Source organism: Vulpes lagopus, chromosome 1 (genome assembly GCF_018345385.1).
Source record: "Vulpes lagopus strain Blue_001 chromosome 1, ASM1834538v1, whole genome shotgun sequence".
Lineage (NCBI taxonomy): Eukaryota > Metazoa > Chordata > Mammalia > Carnivora > Canidae > Vulpes > Vulpes lagopus.
In genome coordinates, this window is record NC_054824.1 from 66019726 (window position 1) to 66047460 (window position 27735).

At 49.2% G+C, this 27735-nt stretch overlaps 1 protein-coding gene across 2 annotated transcripts in view; it reads right to left on the reverse strand.

Annotated features, from left to right (window-relative positions):
- Positions 1 to 6809: 6809 nt before the first annotated feature.
- ZFAND3 (zinc finger AN1-type containing 3) overlaps positions 6810 to 27735 on the reverse strand; it is a 328565-nt gene continuing 307639 nt past the window's right edge. For both annotated transcript variants that reach the window (XM_041750953.1, XM_041750952.1), the window contains exon 6: positions 6810 to 9196. In XM_041750953.1, the coding sequence (XP_041606887.1) occupies positions 9042 to 9196 (155 nt within the window). In that variant the 3' untranslated portion in view covers positions 6810 to 9041. The remainder of the gene's footprint in view (positions 9197 to 27735) is intronic.

The following is a 27735-nucleotide window of genomic DNA, read 5'->3' on the forward strand; positions in this document are numbered from 1 at the left end:
AATAAAGCGTTGCATGTTCCACCAACCCAGCCAGGTGCCCCTTTTTAATTTGCAAATTGAAAGACGTTATTAGCTGGGGCACAACCAGTTTTGAAAATTAGTGTTCGATGGTTACAAACATTCATCCTTTGTGCCTTTTTTTAATGTATTTTTATTGGAGTTCAATTTGCCAACATACAGCATATCACCCAGTGCTCATCCAGTCAAGTGCCCCCCTCAGCGCCCGTCACCAGGCACCCCATCCCCCGCCCACCTCCCCTTCCACCACCCCTTGTTGGTTTCCCAGAGTTAGGAGTCTCTCCTGTTCTGTCGTCCTCTCTGATATTTCCCACTCATTTCCTCTCCTTTCCCCTATAATCCCTCTGTTTATATTCCCCGAATGAGACCACATAATGTTTGTCCTTCTCGGACTGACTCCACTCAGCATAACCCCCCCCAGGTCCATCCGCGTCGAGGCTAATGCCCCGTTGTAGCCCCAGACCGTGTCCTTGAGCCTTCCTGCAGCGGGGCAGGATGCTGTGCGTTGTGGCGGTGGCTCAACCCAGCTGCGCCCTGTGACAGCCTCAGGAGCTCTGACAAACACTCATGACCGTGCCCATCTGTGACATCCTGGTTGACCTGGGCGTGGGGATTTTTTAAAAGCTCCACAGAAAAAAAAAAAAAAAAAAAAAAAAAAGCTCCACAGAAGATTCTAAAGGAGCCATGTCTGAGGCCTACTGGGCGAGTGTGTGGGATGGAGAAATTTTCCACATTATCCAGCGAAGGAGGGGCCAGAGGGAGGTGGTGCGTTGGCAGAGGCCCAGCCACAGAAGAACCGTGTCCTGCCTGTCGGGCCAGGGCTGCCATACCCTGCTGCCGGGGCTGAGCCGGTGGAGGGGTCCCCGAGGCCACCAGGGCCGCTGGCATCACACACTCTGCTCCTGACTACTCCGGGCATCCTGCCACCCTAACCCCCAACAGCTCTCTGGTCCAGTGCCCTCCACCATCCTTGCCCACTACAGCCACCTCTGAGACCTAGTGCCACCCTCCAAGAACCTGGCTGGCTGAACCCACTGGCAGTCATGATGCCTTGGGGGCCGGGAGCTCCCTGCAGTCATCGGACATCGTCTGTTCACGTCACATTACTGCAGACCAACCATCCCAGGACCTAGTGGACCGAAAACATTTATTTTGCACACAGATCTGCAGTTTGGCCAGGGCTCAGTGGTGAGAGCCATCTCTGCTCCACCTGGTGTCATGTGGTTAGCATGGAAGCTGTGGTGGGTCATCCGAAGAGCCCGCTCACTCCCCACAAACCCAGCAAGTGCCCTGGGGACCCAGAGAGCTGGGCCCCCTGGCTTCTCTCTCAGTATGGGCTCTCCACGTGCTCTCTCCAGTACGAGGCTCCAGAGTAGCCAGATCTTTTTTTTTTTCAATTGAGGTGAGAGTCACATAACATGAAATACACCATTTTAAATAATTCAGTGACACCGAGTGTGTTTCCAGTGTTGTACAAACAGCACCTCTGTCTGGGTCCAGAACATTTGTTATCACCCCAAAAGACGCACACCTACTAAGCCATCAGCCCCCGTTCTCCCCATGACCCTACCGACCACCATCTGGATTTGCCCATCCTGACACTTCCCTTAAGTGGAATCATATAACATGTCATCTTCTGTGACTGGATTGTTGCGCTCGGCATAATGTTTCTGAAGTTTGTCCATGGCCTGGCATGTGCATTTGCTTTCTTTTTGTGGCCAAACTGTAGGACTCCACCGCATTGTGTTTATCCACTCATCCCCTGGTGGCCACCCGGGCTGCATCCACCTTTTGGCTATTCTGAGTAGAGCCGCAGTGAACACGTATGTGTGCATACACCTGAAGTCCTACTTTCAAGTCTTTTCAGTGGATTCCACGGAGCAGAATTGCTGGCATATGGTAATCCCTTGGAAATTTTTGAGAAGTCGCCGCACAGTTTTCTACAGTGGCCACCTCACTGTACATTCCCACCAGCAATGTGCAGGAGGCCCCATCTTTTCCACATGTTGCCAACACTTACTTTCCTTTTTTTTTTTTTTTTTAAGATTTTATTTATTTATTCATAGAGACAGAGAGAGAGAGGCAGAGGGAGAAGCAGGCTCCATGCGGGGAGCCCAATGCGGGACTCGATCCCGGGTCCCCCAGGACCACACCCCAGGCTGCAGGTGGCGCCAAACTGCTGCGCCACCGGGGCTGCCCTACTTTCCATTTTTTGATTATCACTGTCCTGGTGACGGGACTCCCGTGTCAGCCCAGGCTCCTGGGGCACAGGTGCGAGAGCGAGCCCAACTGACGTCCTATCCTGTGGCATTCAGAGCTCACCTGGAGCCAGGGATGACTCCTGCCGTATGCTAAGCATTAGAGAAGCAAGTTGCCAAAGCCAGCACACGCTCAAGGGGAAGGGCTCTGCTTTTTGAAGGGAGGCGTGCCAAAGAATTTAGGGACCCATTTGAAGTCACAGTATCTTCATGACACTTCTCATCCGGTGCCCCTCAAAGTGCCAGTCTGTGCCAGGATAGAGGAGCAGAAACCAGCACACGGCCCCCTCATGAGGTCTGTCAGCTGGCCCAAGTGGGTGCTTAGCTACTTAACCGACTTACCTTCAGACTTGAGCTCCTCATCTCAGCCTGTGACACACATGACACAAGGAAAGGCTGTGGGCACCCGGGCATCCTGCTGCCCCTCTCCCCTGCCGCTCATGCTGGGAACTGACTGACCATTTAAGGCCTTCAACTCTTGCCCTCCTTTTATGAGGCCCCCTTTAGGAAAAAGAATAAAAAATATGACTACAAAATTAGGTTCAAAGATGAAGAATTAGAAATCACAGCAAATCACCCATTTCTCAAAGTTGACACACACCCAGACATCGAAAACGCTGGAAAACCAGCACAAACATTTCAGCAACTGTGGGACGCGTCTGCGAGGCCTGGGTCCTGCACCGCCAGGCTGCGCACTCATCACCCTTCTGGGAAAGCCATTTCCTGACTCCGTGTAAGAACAGAAAGCTGCCTCCTTCCTCCAGCGCGGTCGGTCAAACTTCCAATTACTGGTACTTTAGAGAAGTTTCTTTCATCTTCACAACTCACCCTGGCAGGGGCGTCAGTTTTTAGAACTATTGCCAAATGTGGGGAAACTACAGTCGGGTGTGTTCCTGTGGCAGCAGGAGGATTCACGGTGGCGGCGCAGTGTCCAGGCCTGGTGCATGTGCACCTGGGGGGCTGCCGGCCAGGCCGACCTTCCGCAAGAGCAGGCCTCCCCCTGGCGCAGGCGGGCCGAGCAGCGCGTCTTGCCCGGCGGCTTGCACGCCCGGCCGCTGCACTCGCTGCAGACCCTTCAAGGGCTGTCTCCCCTCCAGGCCTCCCGGGCTTCGAACCACGACGCGGGCAGTCGTCGGGCGGGCAGCAGGGAGTGACCAAGACCACTCAGCTCTGAGGCACGGCACACACGCGACGCTGTCCCACTCCCCCAAGCTGAATCCCCCCAACTCCACTGCACCTCGGCCGCATCCCCAACCTGCCGTCGCCTGGGTGTGGCCCAGCGGGAGGCGGCGTGACCAGGGGCCGCTTTAGCCCGGGCTTCAGGTAGCTCAACTCTGGCAAGTTTTATAAGGTCGGGGAGAGGCAGACCGGCTGCGGGGCTCGGAAGGGGCCTGGGCGAGTGAGGGGCTCAGGCTACGAACCCTCTTTCCCCGCAGGTCCTCCTGCAGGCCTCCCGCTGCGGGCGATCGTGCCTCCCTCCTCTCTCCCTTCCTCCACCCTAGTCTGGCCCCTTCCCCCAGGACCTGGCAGGAGCCCACCCGGTCCCTCCCTCCCTCCCTCCCTCCGTGACCGCCGCCTGACCCGGTGCCTGGCCGTGTGCCGACGACCTCCAGCCAGGGCCTCTTGGCTGCGCCAGAGCCGCGGGTCCCGCGTCCCCCCTTGTCCCCCGGAGGCCGGCGCACACCTCAGCTGAGTCCACGGAGCCGGCCGCCGGCGTGACCCCACCCGGCCCATCCTCAACCGCACGTCCATCCTTCCGTGGGACCCAAGCCGCCAGGTCACCCGCGGCCCCCCGCGGCCCCTGTTGGCAGCTCCGTGGTCACTGCCTCAGTGAAGCCAGCCTGACTGCTCGCCCAGCCCTTCGCCACCGCCACCTGCCGCCGCTCCCTCCCTCCGAGGCCCACGGCCGACCACGGTCCCCAAGGCACCTCAGAGAAGAGCCCACGTCTCACCTTCCCTGCGCTTTTGGATCACACGTTCATTCCCTTTAGCCGCCCCCCCCCGCCGTGGGCAGTGCTTTTGGACAGCACCGCGTCCCCAGCGGGGCCCAGGTGTTGCCGGAGGAGCCCCCACAGCCAGGGCTCAGGAGGTGTGTGTCAGGAGCATCTGCCTTTGGGCCCCGTTCCTGGTGACTTCCCCTTTCCTTCTGGGCCTGGGGTCCCGCGGAGTCCTCCTGGGCTGGGTCCCCCACCGCCTCCTGCCTGACCCGTGGCCTTCCTGCTTCCAGAGCCTGCCGCAGCCCTGGCCCCCCGTCACGTCCACCTGCCTCCTGCCCCGGGAGGACAGTACAGGCTGCCAGACAATGGCAGGCTGGGAGCGGAGCTCTAGGAACCAGTGGCCCAGCTTGGCCTCCCGAGTCGGTGGACCCCACAAGGGGTCGTGCATGAACCCCATTACCCACAGGCATGAAACCTGAGTCCCCGGTTTGGGGCACATGTCACTTGCCAACAGCTGCATTGCCCAAACCCATGAGATGAGGCCCCAGGCCCAGCGGCTTCATGTGAGCCCATGGGCTGCTTGCCCCTTCCAGCCTGGCCCTCTCCCGCAATCCGAGGGCGTCTATCGGGTTGATTTCGTAGGCGGTTTGCTGAAGCCCCCCAGGGTCCTCACCCCCTTGCTCCTGGCTTGCTGTCCAGTAACTGATTAGAAACAGCCTCATATGTGAACCCGGGCAACAGGATGCAGCTGATGGGCAATGTGAAGTCCCTGGGGTCTGCTGGGTGTTTCAGGTTATGGGCCCTGGGACAGCACAACCATGGGTCCATATCAACTGGAAGCTCCAGGTTGGCCGGGCTAGAAGTAATCTCCAGGTTTTTCCTCAAGTGCTCAGCATACAGGAGGGGCTCAATGAAGTGGGGTAACTTGTCCCAAGGTGTGGTGACAATGAAAAGGCTCTGTGGTAAAAAGTAAGTCCTGTGTTGCAACGCACCAGCCACCTGCATCTTTGGAAACATCTCTGACCAGGAAAGCAGTGTCCCACTCTGCACCTCCGGGGTCCTAAGCTTCTTGAAATCCTGACCGCCTGGGAGAGGTGGTCCCTTCTGTCATTTTTTAAACTTAAAAAGTCATTATACCCGTGTATGGTCACAGAAGTAGTTAAGTATGAGGCTGGCTGCATACCCATCCTCCACTCCCAAACAAACCCACCAAACTTTTAGCTTTTTCTTCTGCATCTACCTCCACATTCTAGGTGACATGCTTATATTGCTCTTTGGAATTTTCAGTTTTATACACTGTCACTTCCTACTATGGACAGTAAGAACGTAGCCCCATCACACCAGGCACGTACACAAGGCATGTAGGTTTGTTTATAATAATCACAGCTGAGTCACATAAGGCCTATGGTTCCTCTTAATTAATACTGTTTGTGTGGCATTAATAAATGGTCTTGCTTAATTTTCTGTCTACCTCAGCCTCCTGCCCAAACCCCAGGACAGGGCGTGGATCGAGTGTGGAGCTACTCAGTGCTGCCGGACGCTGGCCAGGCCTCACACCTGGCTCCGGGAGCAGACCCTTCACGCCACTCCTCTGTTTGCAGGCCTCCAATTTGCCTCTGCTTATTCTCTCTTCCCGGAGCCCTCGGGCAGCTCTGAGAATGGCTGCAAAGGAGATACATTGGTGAGGCTGCTGCAACTTCTCCTGGGTGTCCCTACTGCTCTGGCACCTGCTGCGGTGCTTCCTCTCAGTACACCCCTTTGGAGCAAGAGGGCTCTCGGTCTGCCCTGCCGACCCACCCTCACCCCAGCGGGCTTTCTGCTCCTCACGGCTTCTTCCCACCCTGTCTCTTCTTGCTGTCCACTTCTGCTGGCAGAAACCAAGCCTCCTAGATCAGCAGGAGGCATGAGGGGGTGCACTGTGGGCCTGGCATGTTCCAAGGCCACCAGACTCCTATGCTCCTTTGCCTATCTGCCTGTTTGCCTCCACCGTGCCCTTCTCGTTTCCTCTGAGGATTTTCCATCATCATCTTCAATGACAACTGTGTGGTCAATACTCTGCCCTAAAGGTGACAAGGTGGGATGCTACTACTCCCCCACCACACCCCCCCCATTTTTTTTTCCCCCAAGTGTCTTTAAACACCTTAGGACGTATTAAATGCATCCTCTATACCAGAGTTCACACAGATACACATCACGCTCATCTTCCCTTGGGGGCATCTGGCTCTCCAAATGCTGCCCCTCCCAGGCCCCAGACACACCCAAACCATACAAGCAGAGGGGCCCTCCCTCAGGGCTGGTGCCCATTTCTTCCCATCCCCCACATGTGTAACCTCCTCCCTGCCAGCAAAGGCCTGGCCTGGCACACACACCCTTACCCAGGGCCAGGCCCTGTGGCCTCCCAAGGCACAACCACCCCACAGAAACCAGGGGAGCAGCTGTCTGGCCTGGAACGTGACCCCAGAGAATGGAGAGGGGCTCTGTGCACAAGAGCCACTGCTCCCCCATCTCTTCCAACTCTGGCCAGGGAGACATTTTACCATTTTCCTGGCTATACAGGTAGCACTTAGGAGAACTGGCAAAACAGAGAAACCCAAACTTTCATACGATTGGTTTAATTTTTTTTTTCAGCAGGAGAAAAAAGAATAAAGTTACAAGATTCTTTTAATATTTTCACAATGTTAAAACTAAAACTGAGCTCTAGGCTATGTGTGTAAGTAAATCTAAAACACAAAAGGGTTAAATAAGATCTTCTCTTTTAAAGATACAAGAATTTAAGCTTTCCTTACATTTAACAAACTTCACAGAACAGATACTGCAGGGGAACAAGCCCTCCCCCCACCCCCAGCTCTACCATCAGGACGTGAACATGGGCTACGAGCCCGGTGTGCCACTAGGCTCCCCGGGGAGCCTACTTCCCATCCCTGCCTCGAAGCAGAGGGTGGGGCCTGAGGAGGGCTGGGAGGGCGCGTGGGGGGCCTCTTCGGGATCAGAGCTTGGCGGGGGGCCTAGGCGGGCCGCCTCACTGAGGATGGCCGTGTACTGGCCAGAGGGCCGTGGCTTGACAACAGTGGTAAACGCGGGCAGACCTGGCCCCTCTGCCCTGGGCTGCCCTAGAGCAAGACACCGGTCTGGGTCCTGAAGCAAGAATAAGGCTGGAGATTTTGCAGCGGATTCCACTCTGGTGGGGGCAGGATGGGAGGAAGAGGTTGGGAAGAGCATGATTTCCTATTTCAGTATTCCGGATCAAAAAACATTTGTAGTTGCAGGTGTTTAGCTGTGAACTGCAGACAGAGTCGAACTGTTTGTGGCGATATAAAAGGGAAAGTTTGCTGGGTTAAACTATTCCAGTAGCCTGTGTGTGGGCAGATCCGAACCGCCTCTGCAGGAGCCTCCGACTCGCACCAGACTGGACCGGATGGGGTCTCCGGCCCACTCAACCCTGTTCAGGCTTTCAAGGGAATCTTAATCCTGTCCACCCTCCCCGCCCCACCTGATGGGTGAGGAATCCCTACCTTGGGTGAACAGGCCCATATACACCCTCCCCACCTGGCCTGAGCCGCTTCGGCTACGGACTCCTCTCCGCCTGCACCAAGGAGGCACAGGCTGGGAAATACGCCCTCCCATCCCCACCACCAGAGCAAATGTCTCTCTCAGAGCTGGGCCATGGCCATGAATCACTGTTCTAGACAGACCAGCCCATGGCCCCTGTGGCACGTGTGGTGCGGCCTCCCCTCCCTACACCTGCTATGTGGTAGAGGCTGTCCCTGGACTGCAGAGCGGCTCAGACCCAAGGGGCTGGGCCACGGCGGTCTCCTCTTGGCCCGCAGAGGGCTGGGCAGGCACCCGCTGGGGGGGCAGAGGCTGCGGGCCACAGCTTCCCAGGGGCTCCCCAGCCCTTCTGCTGATCCCCGTTGGCTAGGAAATGTCTTTTTAAAAACTCCTGATATAGAAATCTAGCTGCAGAGGCCAGTCTGTAGATCCCAGCCGCAGCTGCTGTGCTGTAATTAGCCTTATTTGATCAACTGCCAGACCCCTGCACTTGACAAGTGGCAAACCAGAGCCAGTGGGGTCAGGGTGCGCCCCTGGTTGCTTCTCCTGACCGTTCGGTCCTGTGTAGAAAAGATGGGTCTCATACATGGACTAGTCTTGAGTGGAGCTAATTTTCAAAGTGAGGTTATCGTTTCTCTTCTCGTGTGATGAGAGAGTTTTTTCATAGCAAGTCAGGTAAAAAAATTTTCCTAAAGAACCTGCCCCCCCCACCCCCATTTTCCAGCTCTGTGGGAAGGCGAAGCCACCGCCCAGCCCAGCCACGCAGCCAATCTCAACAGCCTCCTGTGGCCAAGGCACGCGGGGCCATCAGGGATCCTGGCTACTGGGACTAAGGATAAGTGAAGAGGTGAAAGGCCGAACGTTAACCAGAGTTTCTGGCAAAGCCATGTGCGTCATGGGAACTTTAACACCAGCTTCTACTCCTCTATTAACTCAGAGTCTCCATCTGGAACACTTTCCGCTTAAGGCTTTTTATAAGTTTGACTCCAGCAGTGACAGGTATGTGTTGTTTTAAATCCACTAGCCATGCTCAAAAAAAAATATTCTTCATGTTTTAATTTTATACAATGGCTAGCAGGCACCTTAGTAACCAGCCAGAAATCAATTTCAACCACCATCAACCCCTAAACTACAGTACCAGGATGGCTGGCTAAAGAAAGGAAACGGACTGGCTGTAGTCTGACGCGTGCCCAGTACAAGGTGTCTGGCTGACTTTGTCCTAAATAAGGCTAACATTAGTGAACTAAGAACAGCGTCATGTGGCGGCCGTGCCTGGCCTTCAGGAGCACCCCTCCCCGATGCGCTGGCAGGAGCGCCCCACTTTCCGGTCCAGTTTCACCATTTTCATGATGGCTTCCTCTCGGCCTCGGCCCATGTGGTCAAACGTACAGTCATGCTGCTCGGGGAGGCGATGTAACATACAGAACACATAACCTGCAATGGTGGGAGAAGCAGAGAAAACCGATGTTAAGACCGTTAAGGTGGACTCCAAATGCCCAAAGCCCAGCTCTCATTCTGATCTGGAGGATGTGAGGGGCATCTCAAGGAGTGGACCGTGGTCATAGCAGGTGCTCCTGCTGCTGAAGAGAGTTGATCACAGTTGCCACCTGCAACAAAGGGGGCTGCACCTTTGCAGCTCCCAGCTCCTCCTGGAGTCAGCCTGAGGGCCTCAGAATGTCCAAGGGTGCCGCTCAGAAGCTGACTCTGCATTCACTGCTGCTCCTGCTTGAGCCCTGAAGGTGGAACCCCACTGCTATGGTGAGACATGCCCCCTTCCCTGGGAGATGAGTGCGTTGAGCCCTCTCCCTCCCCACCAAATAGGCAGGAGAGCAGAGAGCTGCCAACTCAGCACTTTCCCAGCTTGGGCAAACTGTAATACACACCATAGGATACCCACCACTCCTAGGAGGCAGAGAGGGAGCAGAAATGATTATGGCTTAAATTACATTCTATTTCCTGAACAGTGAGGGCTCAGGGGGACGGTGGGTGTGATCAGACCATAGCCCACAAGTGAGTGGAGGCTCTCAAAGGAAAATAGATTATTTCTAGTGCTGGAAGAGGTATCACATATAAATACGGGAAAGAATAGAAATGTTGTGCTCTAATCGCCAATCATCTCAAAGGACTCAGATACTTATAACTCCACCTGGAAGTCAGGAGGCTGCTCCTCTCTCTCTGGAACAGAGAAGTCAGGGGAGACATTCATGGGGCAGAACAAAGGACTGAGGAGAGGCCAACAGAGCAAGGAAATGGTATAGGTGAAGTTCCTCAGGGAGGAAACGGTAAGAGGAGGGGCCCTTGGGGAGTCAGCGGGAAGCTCAGGGACAAAGGAGACACAGAGCTGCCAAGGATGTGACCCTTTCCTTCCCCATTCTGCTCAATTCCTAGAACTGCTGGCTGGTGTGTGGAGGTGTGTGGGGGACAGACAGCTAATGTCTCCTAGGTCTGTCTGGTCAACGAGGGGAGGGAGAGATCTAGGCTGAGCCGGCTTATGCTGCCGTCCTATGTGGCCATACTTCCAGGCCCCACAGGCCTAGCCAGACCAGGTCCACCTCTCTCTGTGCGCATGGGCAGGCATCCCATGCTAGCCCATCCCCATAGCATAGCTTTCCTCACAAACAACACCTCTTCTCAAAGACTTTTCCTTGAGACTTCTTTTATGTCTAGATCCCACTGCCTAGAGTGAATGAACAGCCACCCCTTGTAAATGGTGAAGCATGAATCTCTACATCCTAAATTTCTTTTTTTTTTTCAGACATGAAGGGTGGAGGCAGTGATTTTACAACATTAGCTGAAGCAAAGACTGAGTAGCCAGGACAGGCAACAGTTCAACAGCCAAACTTGTAAGATTCCCTTCATCTAGAGAACATTCCTCAGCTGATACAACCCTGCTCCTAGGTCTTGAGCTCTTGCTGTGTACAGAGCACATGCAAATGGCCTGGGGGCCTGAGTGACCAGGTTGAGCCTGGACTACCCACTGTGAGAAAAAAACACATTATTAACTGCTTCCCAGGCAGAGCAGGGCAATATGTTTGACTCTAAATTGGGACTGGGTTTAGGAAAAGAACAGAGATGAAATTTTTGTCTCCAGAGAAGCTGAGTTCCCACTTGGTCCAAAAGCAAAGTTAAGATTAATGAGCTCATATTTACTGATAAGTTCATTACTTGAAGATATTGGATAGCAGTTATCTTTGTCCTAAAGGACTTCCCAGCATAAATGTGGACAGGCTCAGCATGCATCCTCCATCTAACAAACAGAACTGTCTTTTGGGAGCAAAGCCTACCTGGCAGGGGAGAAGCTGCTGCTAGGTCAAGGGCTTGAGGCAGGGCAACAGCAGTACGGTGGCATGATGTGTATGTAGATGTTCCTGTCACCGAGTCCTGACATACTTCTCTAACTTTGGCATTACCCCTGCTGCCCCTTCCCTTCCTTTTTTGTTTTTTTTTTTTTCCCCAAGATACTGGGATGATGTAGGAGAAGATCCCAGGGGCTCTTCTCCACTTCTGAAGAATGATGCAGGCTGAATCAAAGTAGCAGGAGATGGATTATCTCTGAAATTAACTAGGCCCCGGGCTCAGCCCACCATCTCATTAGTCAAAGGCCGACTGGGGTGGAGGGGTGAGGCTCTGGTCTTGTCCTTACTACACACCCCAACTTTGCTCAGCTTGCCTTCCCCTGGCTAGAGAGCAGCCACCTCAGGGGGTCTAAAAACCCCAGGCTCCCTTGGTAAAAGGAAACAGGCTGTGACAACCTCAGCAGCTGCCTGATGCAGTCCCTACCTACCCGAGATTCTCCAGCCACCAGCAACATCTCATTTCTCCATCTGAGTTCTGAGTATGTCCGCTGTTAGACACAACTTGACACCTAGCTGTGATTTCTGAAAGGTGAAAACCACAGCAGCTACACTTGGAGTGGTATGTGTAACAATTAGAATGTAAAGCTTTATAATTCACTGGGGAAACGTCTGGGGAAAATCTGGAAGGCTAGCTGCCCAAATTGTTGCACTGAGGTTTTAGCTGGAATAAATTAAGCTCAATCCCCTCTCTTGTCAGGGTCACTCACCAAAAGGAAGTTATATGCTGGAACTTGTCCTAAATGCTGAGTAGGCATTATCTACTGACAGCAGCCAATCAGCTAAATGAAGTGAGTGGTGGGGAGTGAGCTGTTCTGGATACAGGGGAGAGCGGGAATGACTGGTGGGTGGGACGCAATCTCTGTCCTCTTTTCTTGGTACCCACAGATCTGTTTCCAGAAACCACTGCAAATGTCATGAACTTTCATTTACTCTCTAATTGGATTCTTTAGACCAAGCTGGAAATGGAGAAATGAGCTCAGGCTGCTAGGGAAGATGACTGTTCTTAATTTCAGTGATGAACACTGTTTTAAAGCGCAAGAGGATTTATAGCCTCTGTCTGGACCAGGCCATCCTCCACACCATGTACTAGAAACCGACTGAGGCCTTTCCAGAGAGGATCAACCAAGGCAGTGTCTGAAAGGATGACAATGAATTGAATTGGTATCATCACCTGGGGTACCACGCAATTCTTCTCTCCCTGATGTAAAACAGTTTACATCAAAACTGAATTCATTCACTCGCATACATATAATCTATATCCATCTATCTCCTTATGGCCCCACAGTCCAGCATCATGTAGTTTTAAAAATAATTTCAATTTACTTTTGCCTACAATAGCTACATGCCACATAGTATTTTAGAGGGAGGAGGAGGGATCAAGGGATAGGAGAATATGATCAAAAGGATGCTGATCCCCAAAAAGAGAAGGAAAACACCCAAAGCAAAAGTTTTGAAAATATGATCTGTCTGCTAAATGTGGTTTAACCTCAGCCCTTTCCTTGCCACGTTCCATGATTGGCCACCCTGCTCCTTAGGGCCTTGAATTACTGGTTCTCGATGACATGCTAGCCTAGGAGGAAGCGACAGAGCTCCTATAATATAAGGTAGCTGGAGTTGTTTTCAATAAATCTGCACAAAACACTCAAGAACGTGGGTGGGTGTCTCTTTTTTTTTTTTTTGGCAGTGAAGAGCAATTTGGGATGAGCCCTTGATTTAAAAAGGAGGGTGAAGAAGCCTCTATGAGCACTCTGTTCCATGGCCTACCCTCCCTCCATCAGACAGGCCATCCTGCATGTAGGAAGAGGGACAGGAGGCCAACCACAGCAGGTGATACCAGTCAGCCCCTCCCTGTGAACTGAGCTGGAATGTCTCCAGCAGTTATGCTCTCACTCTGAAAAAAAAAAAAAAAAAAAAAAAATTCTCCAATGAAGTAAGCAGCATCAGGAGAGAAGAGGATGCTTGCCTAGATGGCCACAGTGGCTGACCTATCCAGGGCTTGGGCCCTGCCCAAGCCTATGGCTGTGGACAGCAAGAGATGGGGGATCTGTCAGAAGCTTCCCTAACTCTTGTCACTATCAGAGACTCAGGATTATGGCATAAACCAAGAAAACATAATTTAGTGGCTATCTAACCCTCGGTCCAGAAAGGGTTTCTTCCTTACATGGCATGAGAAATACAGAAGTCAGCATTCAGGTCACTCACTCTCAACAGAGAAGCTTAGGAGCATTCTCATGGGACAACAGGCACGTTAATGGAAACCACTCCTCCAGACTCGGCCCTCCTGATGTGGACCTGGGGCCTGTGGCATCAGTGAGCCGTATGCCACATCAACCTGAAGATGCCCAATACCCAGTGGCCCTGAAAAAAACATTCCCAGCACAAAACAGAACTGAGGCTCATTCCTCCAAGATTCACATAGAAGTGCAGGTTTCTAAAAATGCTCATCTGGTGGGGACCAAATTTCTGACCTGACTATTCAGCTTTTTTTTTTTTTAATTTTTATTTATTTATGATAGTCACACACACACACACACACACACAGAGAGAGAGAGAGAGAGAGAGAGAGAGAGAGAGGCAGAGACACAGGCAGAGGGAGAAACAGGCTCCATGCACCGGGAGCCCGACATGGGACTTGATCCCGGGTCTCCAGGATTGTGCCCTGGGCCAAAGGCAGACGCCAAACCACTGTGCCACCCAGGGATCCCACCATTCAGCTTTTAAAGCTAACATCTGGGAGTCATACTATACATTCTGGTATCCTCATCCACAGTTAAACCTCACATCTGCTTACAAAGGGTGGGATTTAGGTATTTTGAGACTAAACACACAGGACTGAGAACAATTTATACACATGCCATCATCAAAGATGACACCCAACACCTTGTTCTAAGTGCTGTGAAAGTTGTAACACTGTTTCCTGTTTCCCTAACTTGTTTACAGAAGTCCACAACAATCACTGCCCAAGAGGAACCCTGGGAAGAAGCCTTACCCAAGACCTGAGGAGAAAGGGTGTGTGTCCTTTTGGTAGTGCTGGCCGGCAAGGCCCTGAGGGTAGCTGCACCAGGTGACTGTCCCACCTGCCAGTTCTGTCCTTCCACTGCTCCCCACTCACAGGCCAGGGGAAATGGCTCCTGTACTGGGGGATGGGGAAGGTGGGTGGAGGAGGGGTGGGGGAAGGAGGCAGCCTTACATCCTGCAAGCAATGCAGTGCCTACCCTTGGCTGAGGCCCTGTATCACCCCCACACTCCACCCCTCCCAGCACTTCAGCACTTCCCTCCAAACTCTAAGAATTAAGCAGTGGTTGGAACTTTTTTCATGGAATTTCCCAAGGGAGATAAAGAAAGTGATGCCAAAATCCACAAAGTCTGAGCCCTTGACATTTTTATTCAATCCTTGTCAGACAGAAATGCTGCCTATCAGCTTTATCTTGGAGTAGAAAGCACTACTTAAAGTTGGCAAAGCTGGGGAGCTCTGGATACTTTTGGCCTTTAATTAATTAAATATTTGTTTTCTTGCAGAACCCGTTCCCCACCCCCCGCCCTTGAAGGCTCATCCACAGTGGCAGTTTTAGTAAAACCAAAGAGCAGGCCAGACCTTAGCTCCCGCTGTTTGGGTATTTTTTACCTCATTTATAAGAAATATTTTATACTTTCTTGTTCATTTGAATTTCAAACTGCCAAAGGTTCAAGAAGAAACTAAAAATACTGACAAGCCTTGGGGACTGAGGCACTGTAAAATGATCCACCGGTGTGCAGCCTGGGGTGGCAGTGCACGTGTGCATGCTGCCTGCCCACCGGCTCCCCAGCCTGTGCTGACTGCAGCGTGGTGGTGAGGCCTACATAGGTGTGTCCAGTTAGGAGGAAAATCAGAGACTGCTCCTACACAGGAGCATGAGCTCAGGCAAATAGAACCTACCGAAGACCTCCCAAAGCGTCCTAAAAAAACCTAGGTAACAGACAATCCAATCCCCAACTCATCGATAGGCACCACTTGTGATCTATGTGTCTATTTAAAGAATAAGTGACAAATATGCCTGACCCATGTGTCTGAAATGACCAGGAAAGCTGGTTAGAAAAAAGAAATCACATTTTTTTCTAGCAAGGTAAAAGTTTCCTAAAGCTCAGGACAGCAAACTGACCTCATAGCTCATTTGTAAGTACATGCTGGGAACAGCAGGTGGCTACAGGAAAGCTTGTTGGAAAGCATTAGCCATTTATACTCCTACCAGCAGCAAACCCGGATTACACCATATCCACTGACCCAATGCCCAAGGCAGAATTTGTAGCACAGAAATGTATTAAAGGATCTTAATGTATTTTATTTCATCAGACCCACGGTATGGGCAAAGCAGCTGGAGATATTTCAGGAATGAAATGTGTCTGCTTTACATTCTCCACCATCTCTGGCTTTGCATGGTGGAAGGAAAAGCATCCACTCCAAGAAACAGAACTGGATATCCTGGCTGAGTTGGCAGACAGTGCTTAGCTGGGCTGGGGGAGAGAATGGGTCAGCTGCCCAGGGTGCTGGAACCAAAGCCACAGATCACCAAGCAGGGTATCAGTCTGTCTTTCAGATGGAAAGAGAACTTGCCATTTGGAAGAGCCTAATTCTACTCAACAATTTAATAAAAACAATTAAAATGTACTGCGACAATTCTAAAGCAGAAGCCATCATCTGTTTTCCCCCAAATCAATTAAGATACCAGTTAGATGGAAGCTAAATGCTAGAACTAGCCACAGTGTGACAGAAGGCAAAGATATGGGAGCCCTTGTGCAATGAGCTCCTCAGGCGCTGTGCACACTTGGCACATGGCTCTGAGAGAACAGTCAGCAGCAGCGGAGAGAAAACCATGCCACAGTCCAGCATAATGAAGCTCCTGACACAGTTTGCACACATGTCATTTTAAAAGTGTAAAACATTCACCACTCTTGGTATCTTTTATTGCTCTCCAGACAGCTCCATTCTTGCAAGAACTCTAATGACCTCTTTCCTCTTCTCTGGGGGGAATGCATACCCTGTCCCAGTAGTGTCTCCTGTCACCGAACTCAGGCAGCCTCCCTTTACCTGACATTCAGACAAATCCTGTTTCTGTTCATTCCTGCCTCCCCCCAGGAAAAACCTAGTCCTATTTTTTGCCACTGGGGGTGGGCAGTGGGGCAGGGCAGCTACAACCACAGAGGGTCCTAGGCCATCCACCCTAACTTGTGAGAACCCTCCTCCAAGCGAGCCCTGCAACGCCTCGGCACAGAGAGAAGGGGACTGGCTGAAGGCTCAGTCTGCTTGGCTGTTTTACCTGCAGATGAACATACATTTAAAAACTAACAGAAAATGGCTCAAGGCGGTTTTCGCCACAGGAATGATGACCTGCTCTTTCAAACATCATTTCATTTCAGTAGCTGAGAGCAGGCAGTATTTGCCTCTTGGTATCTCGGGCAGTTTTAAGGATCTGAAAAACCCTAGGCGGTGCCTGTACTCCCGGCTTCCTCCCCACCCTCTGCCCCAGCCTCTCAGGGTCTCTGGAGGATGTAAGGTACTAGCAGGAAACTTCTAGTTCTTGGGTGACTTTATCCTCCTCTCAGCACACTCAACATTTGTTTGGCTTTCTCTCTCAGCATTACCTTGTCCTTTAAAAGATCACTTGCTCAATTGGAGCCAGCTCCAAAGCTGCAGTGGAGACCTGGGGAAGGGCCCTACCAGTCCTCCCAAGAGCCATCAAGGGCCCAGCGTGGGCACACAGGAGCAACTCAGTGTGCTTGCCAGAGAACTCTGGCCTGTTGAGTCACCCCTGAGGCTACATGGGCAAGTCACAGTTTCAGGTGGCCTTAGGTTGTAAATGCCATGTGTCTCTCTCCAGAACAACACTTGGAAAAGAAAGGAATACTTTCCCCATTCTTCTCTGTTGGCCTTCCAACTCACATGGTGAGATCTCAGGAAAGTACAAAAATGCCAGATGGGCCTCGGGAAGACCTATGGCAAGTCCCATAAACAGGGTAACCCTGAGTTCTCTTCCTGGATAACCCAATGAAGAGCCTGTGCTTTGGGACCAAAGTACTGGATTCAAGTTCCAGCTGCACTGCCGACAGTTGTGTGAGGTGACTTAGCCATTTAACCTTCCAGAGCCTCAGCAGTACCTCCCATAAAAAGGGGTTCTGGACATTAAAACAGCGAGTGTGTGTGAAGCCCCCAGCTCAAGGCAGGCTGGCTGCGGCTGGGATGGCTCTTCCAGCTTTTGTCATCCCCTCACCTTACACAGTAAGACTAAGGCACTGGACTTCAGGGCTCGGAGTCCCCTTCCCCGCTCCTTCCTCCTCCTCCCTGCTCCCTCTCAGCCTGCTCTCTGGTTCCTTCTCCTAGGAGAAACTGCTACTGACAAAGGAGAATGAGTGTGAAATCTTCCTCTGAACATGCGATGCAGTTTCCTCTGCCCCTTTCCACAAACCTCTTTGTACAGAGTATAAATGCACAGTAAGTGATAAGCTCAGTGAAGAATTTCTGTTGAAGATGATGCAAATTTTAGAGAAACTTGATTAAAATATATGAAGACTACACGGGGCAGCCTAGAAAGCACTCACTGGTTAGGGACACCATGAAAGGGACCTGGAAACTTTCCAAGGACAGTGCAGAACAGCTACTCTGCTCCTGTGGGGGCTTCTCCACAGGTATGGCTGTGAATTCCGCAAGCCTCTCTCACAAGCAGAGGCAGAGCATGTGTGTTTCCAAGTTTGCTCACGTATTGACTGTGTGCTGAAGAGCCCATGTCTATTTCCCTGAGACTGTCGGGCTGGGAGCTGCAGTGAAAGAAGGAAAGAGAGAAAGGAACGGGCTCTAGACACTCGGAAAACAATTACACTTTTAATCCAAACGGTGCCAGTGTCACGTGCATTTGGTTTGTGCTTCTTCTAAGAATGAAAGTCTCTCTGCATGCCTCTTGTTTTCACATTAACTCAAAAAGGTCATTCTGAGGACCTCAAGAGTATAAGCATGCTCTCCTCTATTTTCACAAAATTTAAGCCTTAAAGTGCTGTCCACTCTTTGATGTGTATGTAGAGGGGAGGGCAGAGAAGCTGGCTTCCTAAGTCTCCATTTTTAAAGTTAGTTTATTTAAATACACCCTCCCCTGGAGGGCAAGAGGCTTATTCGGTGGCAGAAGAATGTTTTAGTTGTAGACATGAGTTCAGATTTGAAAACAGACTAGGGACTATAGTCTGTTAAAACCCCCACCGAATGGAGATCCCACCCCAGGATTCTAGAGACTTCTTACCTGGTTGGGAGGAGCTGACCTCACAGCCCAATTCCCTTTCACTTGGTGAGGGGTGGGAGGGGGCTCAGATATGGTTACAGTCTGGGTATAAAAAAAAAAAAAAAAAAAAAGCCACGAATGGAGCCTGTTCATTGCTAAATCCAGTGGGCCCTTCCAGTTCTCCTTGATAGTGTCTGGAATGGTTAACTACTCCCACAGGCACATACTACTTTCTTTGTTTTCATTCTCTTGCACTGGTAGCTCCTCATCTACTGTCCTTTAAGTATTAGAATTACCCCCATGCTGGACTCTCTTTTTGTTTCACCCCACCCTTGCCCCAAGGTTTAAAACTCTAACCATACATGCAAACAACTCTGAAATTTCTCTCTCTGCCCCAGATCTCTCTCTGGAGCTCTATGCCTCTGGATCCAATTATCTACCAGATGTCTTGGATATCTCAGACTTAAGATGCCCAAAACGGAACACTGACTCCTTCTTCTCAAACTTGCCTCTCCCTTAGTGTCCCCCACTCTAAAAGAACAGGCTCACCCTGCTGCCAGTGGCTCATGACAGAAACCTGGTTTATCACTGGCATCTTCTGCATTCTTCATATTCAACTACTGAGTCCTGTGGATCCTAGTTCCAAAATTTTTTTAAAGATTTTTTATTATTATTTATTTATTTATTTATTTATTCATTCATTCATTCATTCATTCATAGAGACACACACACACAGAGAGAGAGAGAGAGAGAGAGAGAGAGAGAGAGAGGCAGAGACACAGGCAGAGGGAGAAGCCGGCTCCACGCAGGGAGCCCCATGCAGGGCTCGATCCTGGGCCTCCAGGATCACACCCCGGGCTGCAGGCAGCGCTAAACCGTTGTGCCAGCAGGGCCGCCCCTAGTTCCAAAATTTAAATTCCTTCTCCTTCCTTCCATCTCTACTGCCATCACCCTGTCAAAGCCACCAGTATCTCTTGCCAAGGCTACTACAATACCCTTCTCTGGGTGATTGCTGACTTCAAATCCATCCTGCCCTCAACAGCCACAGTGAGTCCACACAACCATCTCTAATAATCTCATTCTTACTTAAACCCTTTAATGGTTTCCTAAGAATGACAATTTCACCACCTTAACTCTCTCATATGTCATTCAGCCTCGCCCCCTGGACTCTATGTTCTAGATACACTGACCTAATCAAATTCTTGCTTCTTTAGGCCTCAGTTTCAATGGCTTTTACTCAGGAAGACCATTCTAGACCTTTGGACTAGACTAGGGCCCCATTATATGCTTTTCATGGCATTCTGGACTTTTTCTTGAAGCACTGGTCACAATTATAATTGTAGGGGTAGTTTGTGTAATTTTTTCATTTAACTTGTTTTCTTGACTAGATTTCATGAAAGAAAGGGCCGTGCTTCTGAAATTTAATGCCTAGAACAGGGGGTGGTTCACTCAATATTTTGATTGAATGGAGGAGAGATTAGTTACAGACTATGTTCTCTGAACCTCTGAGGAAAAGGAAAAGCCAGTCAAGAGCTCAGGTGGCCAGATCCAATCTGCTCATCCTCATCTCTCAGCAGTATCTGTCTTCTCTCCCTCCCTTGTAGCATACCACCGCCGCCCTGGCTCCTGTGATATTCTGTGATATTCCAGATCTTCTTCCCACCTCATTGGTTGTAGCTTCTTAGAATCCTTAACTAGCTTCCTTTCTCAAACCACCACAGAAAGCAGTACTCTTAAACCTTCATATATTCCTTCAAGTAAATCTCATCCAGACCCAAACTTTCAATATTTCAATATTGCAGTCTAAATATTGATGCACCTGGAATTTATATTTCCACTCACAATTTCTTCCCTTAAACTCCTGTATCCAACTTACCACTTGACAAACATACCCAACTAGATTGGTTAATAGGAATTTCAACTGTAACATGTTCAAAACAGAACTCTTAATCCTCTTGACTCCCGTATTGGCTAGTCTCCTAAACTTCCCTGCTTCTGTGAATGATTCCATATCCATACAGCTGCTCAAGCCAAAGCCAAGACTCCTCCCTGATTCCTCATTCCCTTACTCTTCACACCAACTTTATTAGTAGTCTTGTTGGGTTTATCTTTAAATGAAGTTCTGAATCTGCCCTGCTTTCTCCATCATCTCACGCAAAAGTCCTGGGGCAGGAATGAGTACAGCATGCTGATGGGATAGAACAAAGGCTGGCAGGGCTGGGATGCTGTGAAGCCAAAGCCTCCACCGTGGCTAGTCAGAGCCCACAATGAGTTGCCCTCTTCTGCCTTTGCTGTCCTCAAAGCTCTCTTTCTCACAGCGTTAGAATGATTTTTCTTTTCATTCTTGGTAATTGACTTGAGATGTACTTTTTAAATATTTGTTAATTAATTCCTGTTTGAATAGATAATACATGAATATAACAGAAATTGAATTTGCATAAAATAATATTCAGCAAAAAGTATGTCTCCCATCCCATTCTCTCAGTTACCCTCCCCAGAGGCAAAGCAACCACACCACTACTACCAGTTGTTATGTATTCTTGGTAGTCTATGCACAAGCATTTATGTTTATCTCCCAGAAGGATGGAAATGTAATATAAAATGTAAATCAGATCACACCATTCCTTCGCCTAAAACCCTTCAATGCCTTCCCACGACTTTTAGAATAAGATACTCTTTGCAAAGGCCTACTATCCCCCCATCCGGTCCCACCTGCTTCTCCTCACGCACTGGGATCCAACCACACAGGCCACCTCTCTCATCCCAATCTGCCAAGTTGTTTCTGCCTCAGGGCCACGTTGCTATTGCTCCCTTGATCTGGGACACTCTTCCCCTAACCTGTGAATGGCTGGCTCTCCCAGGTTTTGTCTCAGTTTAGCTTTCACCTCCTCCAGATGCTAGACTCCCACCCCTACTTGCAGTGCCTCCCAATGCCCTTCTCCTTCTCTGTCATTCTATTACACCACAGTACTTACTCCCATCACAAAGGATCTCATTTATCTGTTCCCGTGTTTACTGCATCTCTCTCCCAAAGAATAAAAGCACCATGCAGTCAGGGACTTTGTTAGTTCTATTCCTTGTTGCTCCTCTGGAACTCAAGTAGGTAGACTGAATAAATAATTACTTAGAGTCAACATCCAACTCTTTAAAAATAGAAGAAAATTACTTCTAGCAATAAAAGAATGTTTAATGCTGTACTGTGTGCCCCCCCCCCCCCCCCCCCCCGCTTCTGGAGAGGAACACCATCACACAGTCTATTTCCAATTACCCGGGTGAACAGTAGCACAGTGAGGACAATCTAAAACCTACTGCTGTCTGGCTTTGGATATATTCCATTGTTTGCAGTAGAGCAGGTTTACTTTCCTAATTATGCTTTTCTATGGCCATTATTACTATGAGCCTATATTCTGAGCTCACTCTGAAACGCAACCCAGAAATGTCTAAGATGGCATCAATCAGATGCTCTCCTGGAATTAAAACTTTGCTGTAACACTCACAACCATAAATGAGCTGAGTATAGGGATGCCTGGGTGGCTCAGTGCTTGAGCATCTTGCCTTCAACTCAGGTAGTGATCCCAGGGTCCTGGGATCGAGTCCTGCATTGGGCTCCCCGCAGGAAGCCTGCTTCTCCCTCTGCCTATGTCTCTGCCCCTCTCACTCTCTGTGTCTCTCATGAATAAAGAAATAAAATCCTAAACAAACAAAAAAACACAAAACTGAGTATAGATAATGATAATGAAGGCTGAGTATAGATAATGAAGAACTGAGTATCATCACCCCAATTCCCGGATATTCATTTCCTACTCTACTCAAGTATTCTGGTCAGTTACTCCAGATTCCATGGAAAATTATTCCAGATAACACTCCAGTTCAAAAGAAGAGCAGTTTAATTGATACAAGAATATTAACATAAACCTGGGCCTTTAATTTGTAAATCTGGAAACTTTTCTCTTCCCAGGTGCAACTGTAACACTTCAGTGCACACCTCTAAAGAGCATATATCATCCTATGTTTTAATCACTAGGATGCACAAACCCCATCGTGTGCTGACTCAGAGCTTCCATGTCCCAGGCGCCACCAGGCTGACATGGTTCAAGAAGAAGACCATCTGAGTGCGTGCAGAGGCCTGCTGCTAGACAACATTATCCAGTTAGGAAAAGACCTGCTCTGCTCCTCAAGGCATGAGTGGGCTGCCAGAACATTAGGCCTCCATTACACAGAGGAAAGGTCTTCAAGAGCAATAGCCACTGCCTGCCACCTCCCACCTTATGGCCTAAGAACAACCCATCAGTATCAAAGCAATTTCTTGATTGATATTTAGAAAATTTTGGTCATGGAGAGCATCTAACAGCTGCATGGCATCCTTCCTCTGCAGTCCCACTGTACTGCTGTGGAGAACTTGTCTATTTAAATGAAGTGGGCTGGGGATCCCTGAGTGGCTCAGTGGTTTAGCCTCCTTCAGCCCAGGGTGTGATCCTGGAGTCCCAGGATTGAGTCCCACGTCGGGCTCCCTGCACGGAGCCTGCTTCTCCCTCTGCCTGTGTCTCTGCCTCTCTCTGTGTGTCTCTCATGAATAAATAAATAAAATCTTTAAAAATGAATGAATGAATGAATGAATGAATGAAATGGGTCTGGCTGTCTGCTATAGAAGAGAGCCACAGGACAGAACTCCCCACAGGCTAGTGCCAGCTGTCTCCCCTCATCCACCACGATACTGCACATTTTAGCACACACAACAGCTGGTGAGGCCCCGTGATCATGTACAAGGAGGTACCCAGAGCAAAGAGGGACACTCCTTGTCATCCCCTCCTTCCACCCATGCTCCAGGCACCGTGTTGTGGGTTGAGAATAAGCCAGACAGACAGTACAGGTGGCTCAACCACTTGACTCCACAGGCAACAACAGAGAAATAGAATATCCTTCAAATCTCAGGAAGAAATAAGCAGGGGCACCCTCCCAAGCTCACACTACCTAATGAAAAAATGTCAGCGGACCTACCACACCCACCACACCTCCATTTCTGCCCTCTTCCCATTTCCTTACATTTCTAGTCCTTCTCTACTTTGTTTTCTTCCTCTTTCTCTCCAACACATTTCTCCCTGCTTTTTTGTTTCTCTAGGTGTCCCGGTAACTATGGTTGCCCTGACATCTGCTCTGACAGCATAGGGTATTTACTGGATTGCAGGCTCAAGGGCACACCAAATTTTGGGGTGGTGGCAAGTATCCACACCATGCAGCTTCTATGTGTGCACCTCTCATCTGTCTGGAAAACACACAGGAGATGACTTCATCTCCTCCTCAATTCTGCCTAACTCTGAATAGGGATAGGAATCATGTCTGTTCAAACAAGGAAAGGTGAGCAATTTCCTAGAGAAGCCAGCTGACCTAATTATTTTAGGCACTTCTTCAATGAACTATAGGGCTGACTCATCCACGTTTTTCAGTCTTTGGCCTCTGAACTCTGTTCCAATACTTCACAGAGAGTCTTGACTATTCAAATCTGCAGTATGATAGGTCTTCTTCCCACCAGCTTGACAGCACCATCTCTCCGTACGTATTCCCTGCCTATCCAGCACTTGCATGTTTTGAGTCTCTGGGTCTCATGTGCTTCATGGGTCCTGGTCCAGGGATGCTCTCCCTTAGGGCACCGAGTTTCAGAGACTGAACAGTTCTGGTGACACCAAGCACTGTCTGAGAGCCTACAACCCACATTTTTAAAAAAATTTATTTATTTATGATAGTCACAGAGAGAGAGAGAGAGAGAGAGAGAGAGAGAGGCAGAGACACAGGCAGAGGGAGAAGCAGACTCCATGCACCGGGAGCCCGATATGGGACTCGATCCTGGGTCTCCAGGATCGCGCCCTGGGCCAAAGGCAGGCGCCAAACCGCTGCGCCACCCAGGGATCCCCCCCACAAACATTTTGATGGGGCTCTGGTGAGTGGACAGATGTACTGAGTACTAAGATGGCCTTCTCCATATCTTCCTTCCAAATGATGGCAGTGCCCCCCAAATGCAGATTCTCTTTTTATAACATTGGCTACAATATCAACTAATGCTGCAGAGCTTGGGTTGCTGTTTGTCACAGTCTTATTCAGGCTCACTGCTAGCAACAAGGTAGCAAAATTTGAAGTGGTGAGGCTTTTCTTAAAGTCTGTATCTCAAGGGCCCAACAGCTGAGGAATAAGGACCATCACGTGATCTTATCAGAGCCTTGGTTTGCTTAGGTAAAAGCACTTTCCAGAAGGAGAAACAAACTTCATTGATATTGATCTCTTCAGAGGAAAGGTACTATAGAAATCTCATCTAATAAATAAAGGATTCAGGCTCCAGTGTTGGGCTGTCAGTCCAGCATGGAAAAGAAGCTATCAGGCTCAAGGAGTCAAAAGTATTTACTGGTCATTTGTACACTGTTTACAGAGCTCTATTCTAGGGGCTGGGTGGAAGAAAAAGAAAAGAAAGAAGTCACAAACGCATGCCTTTAAGAACAGCTGGAGATGCACAGAGAAGAAAACTGCTGAAGGACACAAGAAGCAAAGCAAGAAATCAACTGCAAATAAAATCAATACAACCCAGCTATGTGCAATAAATCGGGGGCATCAAGGAGAGGTCAACTGCATAAGGTATCCTGGAAGAGGTAAGTTTTCAAAGAAAATGAGGACATGAATTAGCACTCAGGAGAAAAATGGAACGTCCACATCAATAAAAATTAAGTGCCACTGTGTCTCATATTACCCAGGCACAGTGGGAGAAAAAAAGTTGGCAACACTATGGACCCTGTCCTCCAGAGGCATCTAATCTAGATGGAGTGACAAGAGATGCATGGAGCACAACAGAAAACAGTGCACTGGGATGACTCATTACCACCACCTCAAGAGGCTCTCACACAGTAGGTTGCATATATTTTCAATGTGTTCAATAAGTGTTCAATAAAAAGCATCTCTGAATTGAGGAAGTGCTTAACAAATGGGCTAAGATCTATATGGCTGAAAATAAAGATAACTCATGCTGCAGGTATCTCCTCACTGCCTAGGACACCCATGGGCCAGCAGGGGGACATGAACAGTGCAGGATTCTGCGAGCTCAGCAAATCTAAGCTCACATGCTAGATGCTCCCTTAATATTTTATTTCTGAGTTATTCAGCCTCAAAGCTTGAGTGGTGCCATTTTACAATGCTTTTATCAGGGTCAAGTGATTTAACATAGGAGCAGGCATTCGGTGTAATAGTGTTTACACTTTACTCAATAAAGTCGTTCTATTTTGGGGGCGCTTGGGTGGCTTTTCTGGGGCGCCTGGTTAAACTTCTGCCTTTGGCTCAGGTCAGGATCTCAGGGTCCTAAGACAGAGCCCCATGTCAGGCTCCTAGCTCAGTGGAGAACCTCTTCTCCCTCTCCCTCTGCCGCCCCCCCCCCCCCCCGGCCCTTGCTGATGCTCATTCTCTCCCAAATAAAATCTTAAGCGGAAAAACAAAAAAAAACAAAAAACAAAAAAACAACCCTGTTCTTTTTTCCTTTGCTCAGAGGATCACAGCTGCAATGGTACAGAGTTCACTCATTCAACTCAAATATTTACTAGGCATCACTGCACTTCTACAGTAGAAACCACCAAAAAACACTATATGATTGGTCTCTGTCCTCCAGTGCTTAGGGTCTGGAAGGAAGGATAGACAATTTCAGTATCTAAGAAGTACAGCAGTATTTCTTTATGGACTCCATAAGAGAGAAGACTTTTCAGCAGTCTCAGGAGATCAGCAGATAAAGAAGGGTTTTTGTTTAAAAAGACACCTAGATTTTGCGAGGGCCTCTGATGAGGAATACCGTGGAAATGGTGAGCCCACTCTAGTCCCTGATTTCCCCACACTAGTTCTTTAGTCCCTGTGAACAAACTTGCTACTGGAGGAATGGGGTGCTGGAAAGCCGAAGACCCTGTGTCCAAATATCTGAAGAAGAGGCTTGCCGAGGAGGAAGCTGATTTGTGACAGGTCACTGTGGAGGGCAGAGTGAAGAGGAATAACAACATGTTTTATAAGGAGGCTAGTTTTAGTTCCGTAGAGGAAGCACCTAGCCAATCTAAGCTGCCTGGCAATAATAAGACCTGTTGTATTCCCTCAAGGCTGAAGATGTGCATGGCAGCTGGATCAGCTGCCAGGGAACTGCTGACGTGGTTTCTGTATCAGTTCAGGGAGCTCGACTGGCATCAGATGGGTAACTTCTTTATTTTTTTTTTTAAGATTTTATTTATTTATTCATGAGAGACAGAGAGAGAGAGGGGCAGAGACACAGGTGGAGGGTGAAGCAGGCTCCATGCAGGGAGCCCGATGTGAGACTCAATCCCGGGACTCCAGATTATGCCCTGGGCTGAAGGTAGGCGCCAAACTGCTGAGCCACCCAGGGATCCCTGGGTAACTTCTAAGTCACTTAAGTATTTATATTCTATGCCAGTGACAAGTTAGGCAGGAATGAGAGACTGGTATGTTTGTATACAGTAGGTCTTTATCTCTATGACCTCCAAAGGACTCATCTTATTCATGTGCAAGATAAATCACAGGTTTTGTTTATGCAAACACACTCATCCCCAAAGCTGAGTATTTAATTAAACCATAAGCTTATCAAATATTTTTAATTAGACCAAGCAAGCAATGCTACCCTCTTAGTATATATATGCTGTCTGCTTTCCATCCCCTACCAATAAAAATCTAAGGCAGATAAAAGTAATGTAACAATAAAAAAATGCTAAAGTTCCCCATCTATACCTTATTCCTTCAGCCAAATATTCCACTAGGAAAACCTCAGGTTGCACACGTACCCTGGCTTCAAGAATATACATGGAGACTGGTCCAGACATTCTCTCATTCACTGGCTTGGGCCTGTCTTCAAATACTACTACAAAACGGACTTTTCCCTAAAGATACCAGCAGGCTCACCAGGACACCACATTTCTGTGACTTCCAGTTTTTCTTGTACATTATTAGTACATACTGTCTGGGTACTACCACAGACCATATACTTTAATAAGGGCAGTGAGAAGCTACAGAATAACATGTGATCCTAACCCCTGAGGATTTTAGAATCTAAGCAGGGGAAAGGAGATCAGTAGAGAAGGCATATGTTAAGCACTCAGAAGATGTAAATCTCTAAGTAAAAAAGAATGGAGTTGATTAAATCTGATATAAAACCTCTATGATGTGCATCACCTTACTTGAAACATCCAGTAATTATACTCTATCTGAAATTACCTTTGCATTTCCAATGGAAAAAAAAAGAGCTATGAAGTGTACAGACAGTATATCAAACACTGGGGTATATATTAGAATTACCTGAGCAACTACACTTTTACAAGCATCCCCTTCTATCCAGGGACTCTGAAGAGCTGGTCTA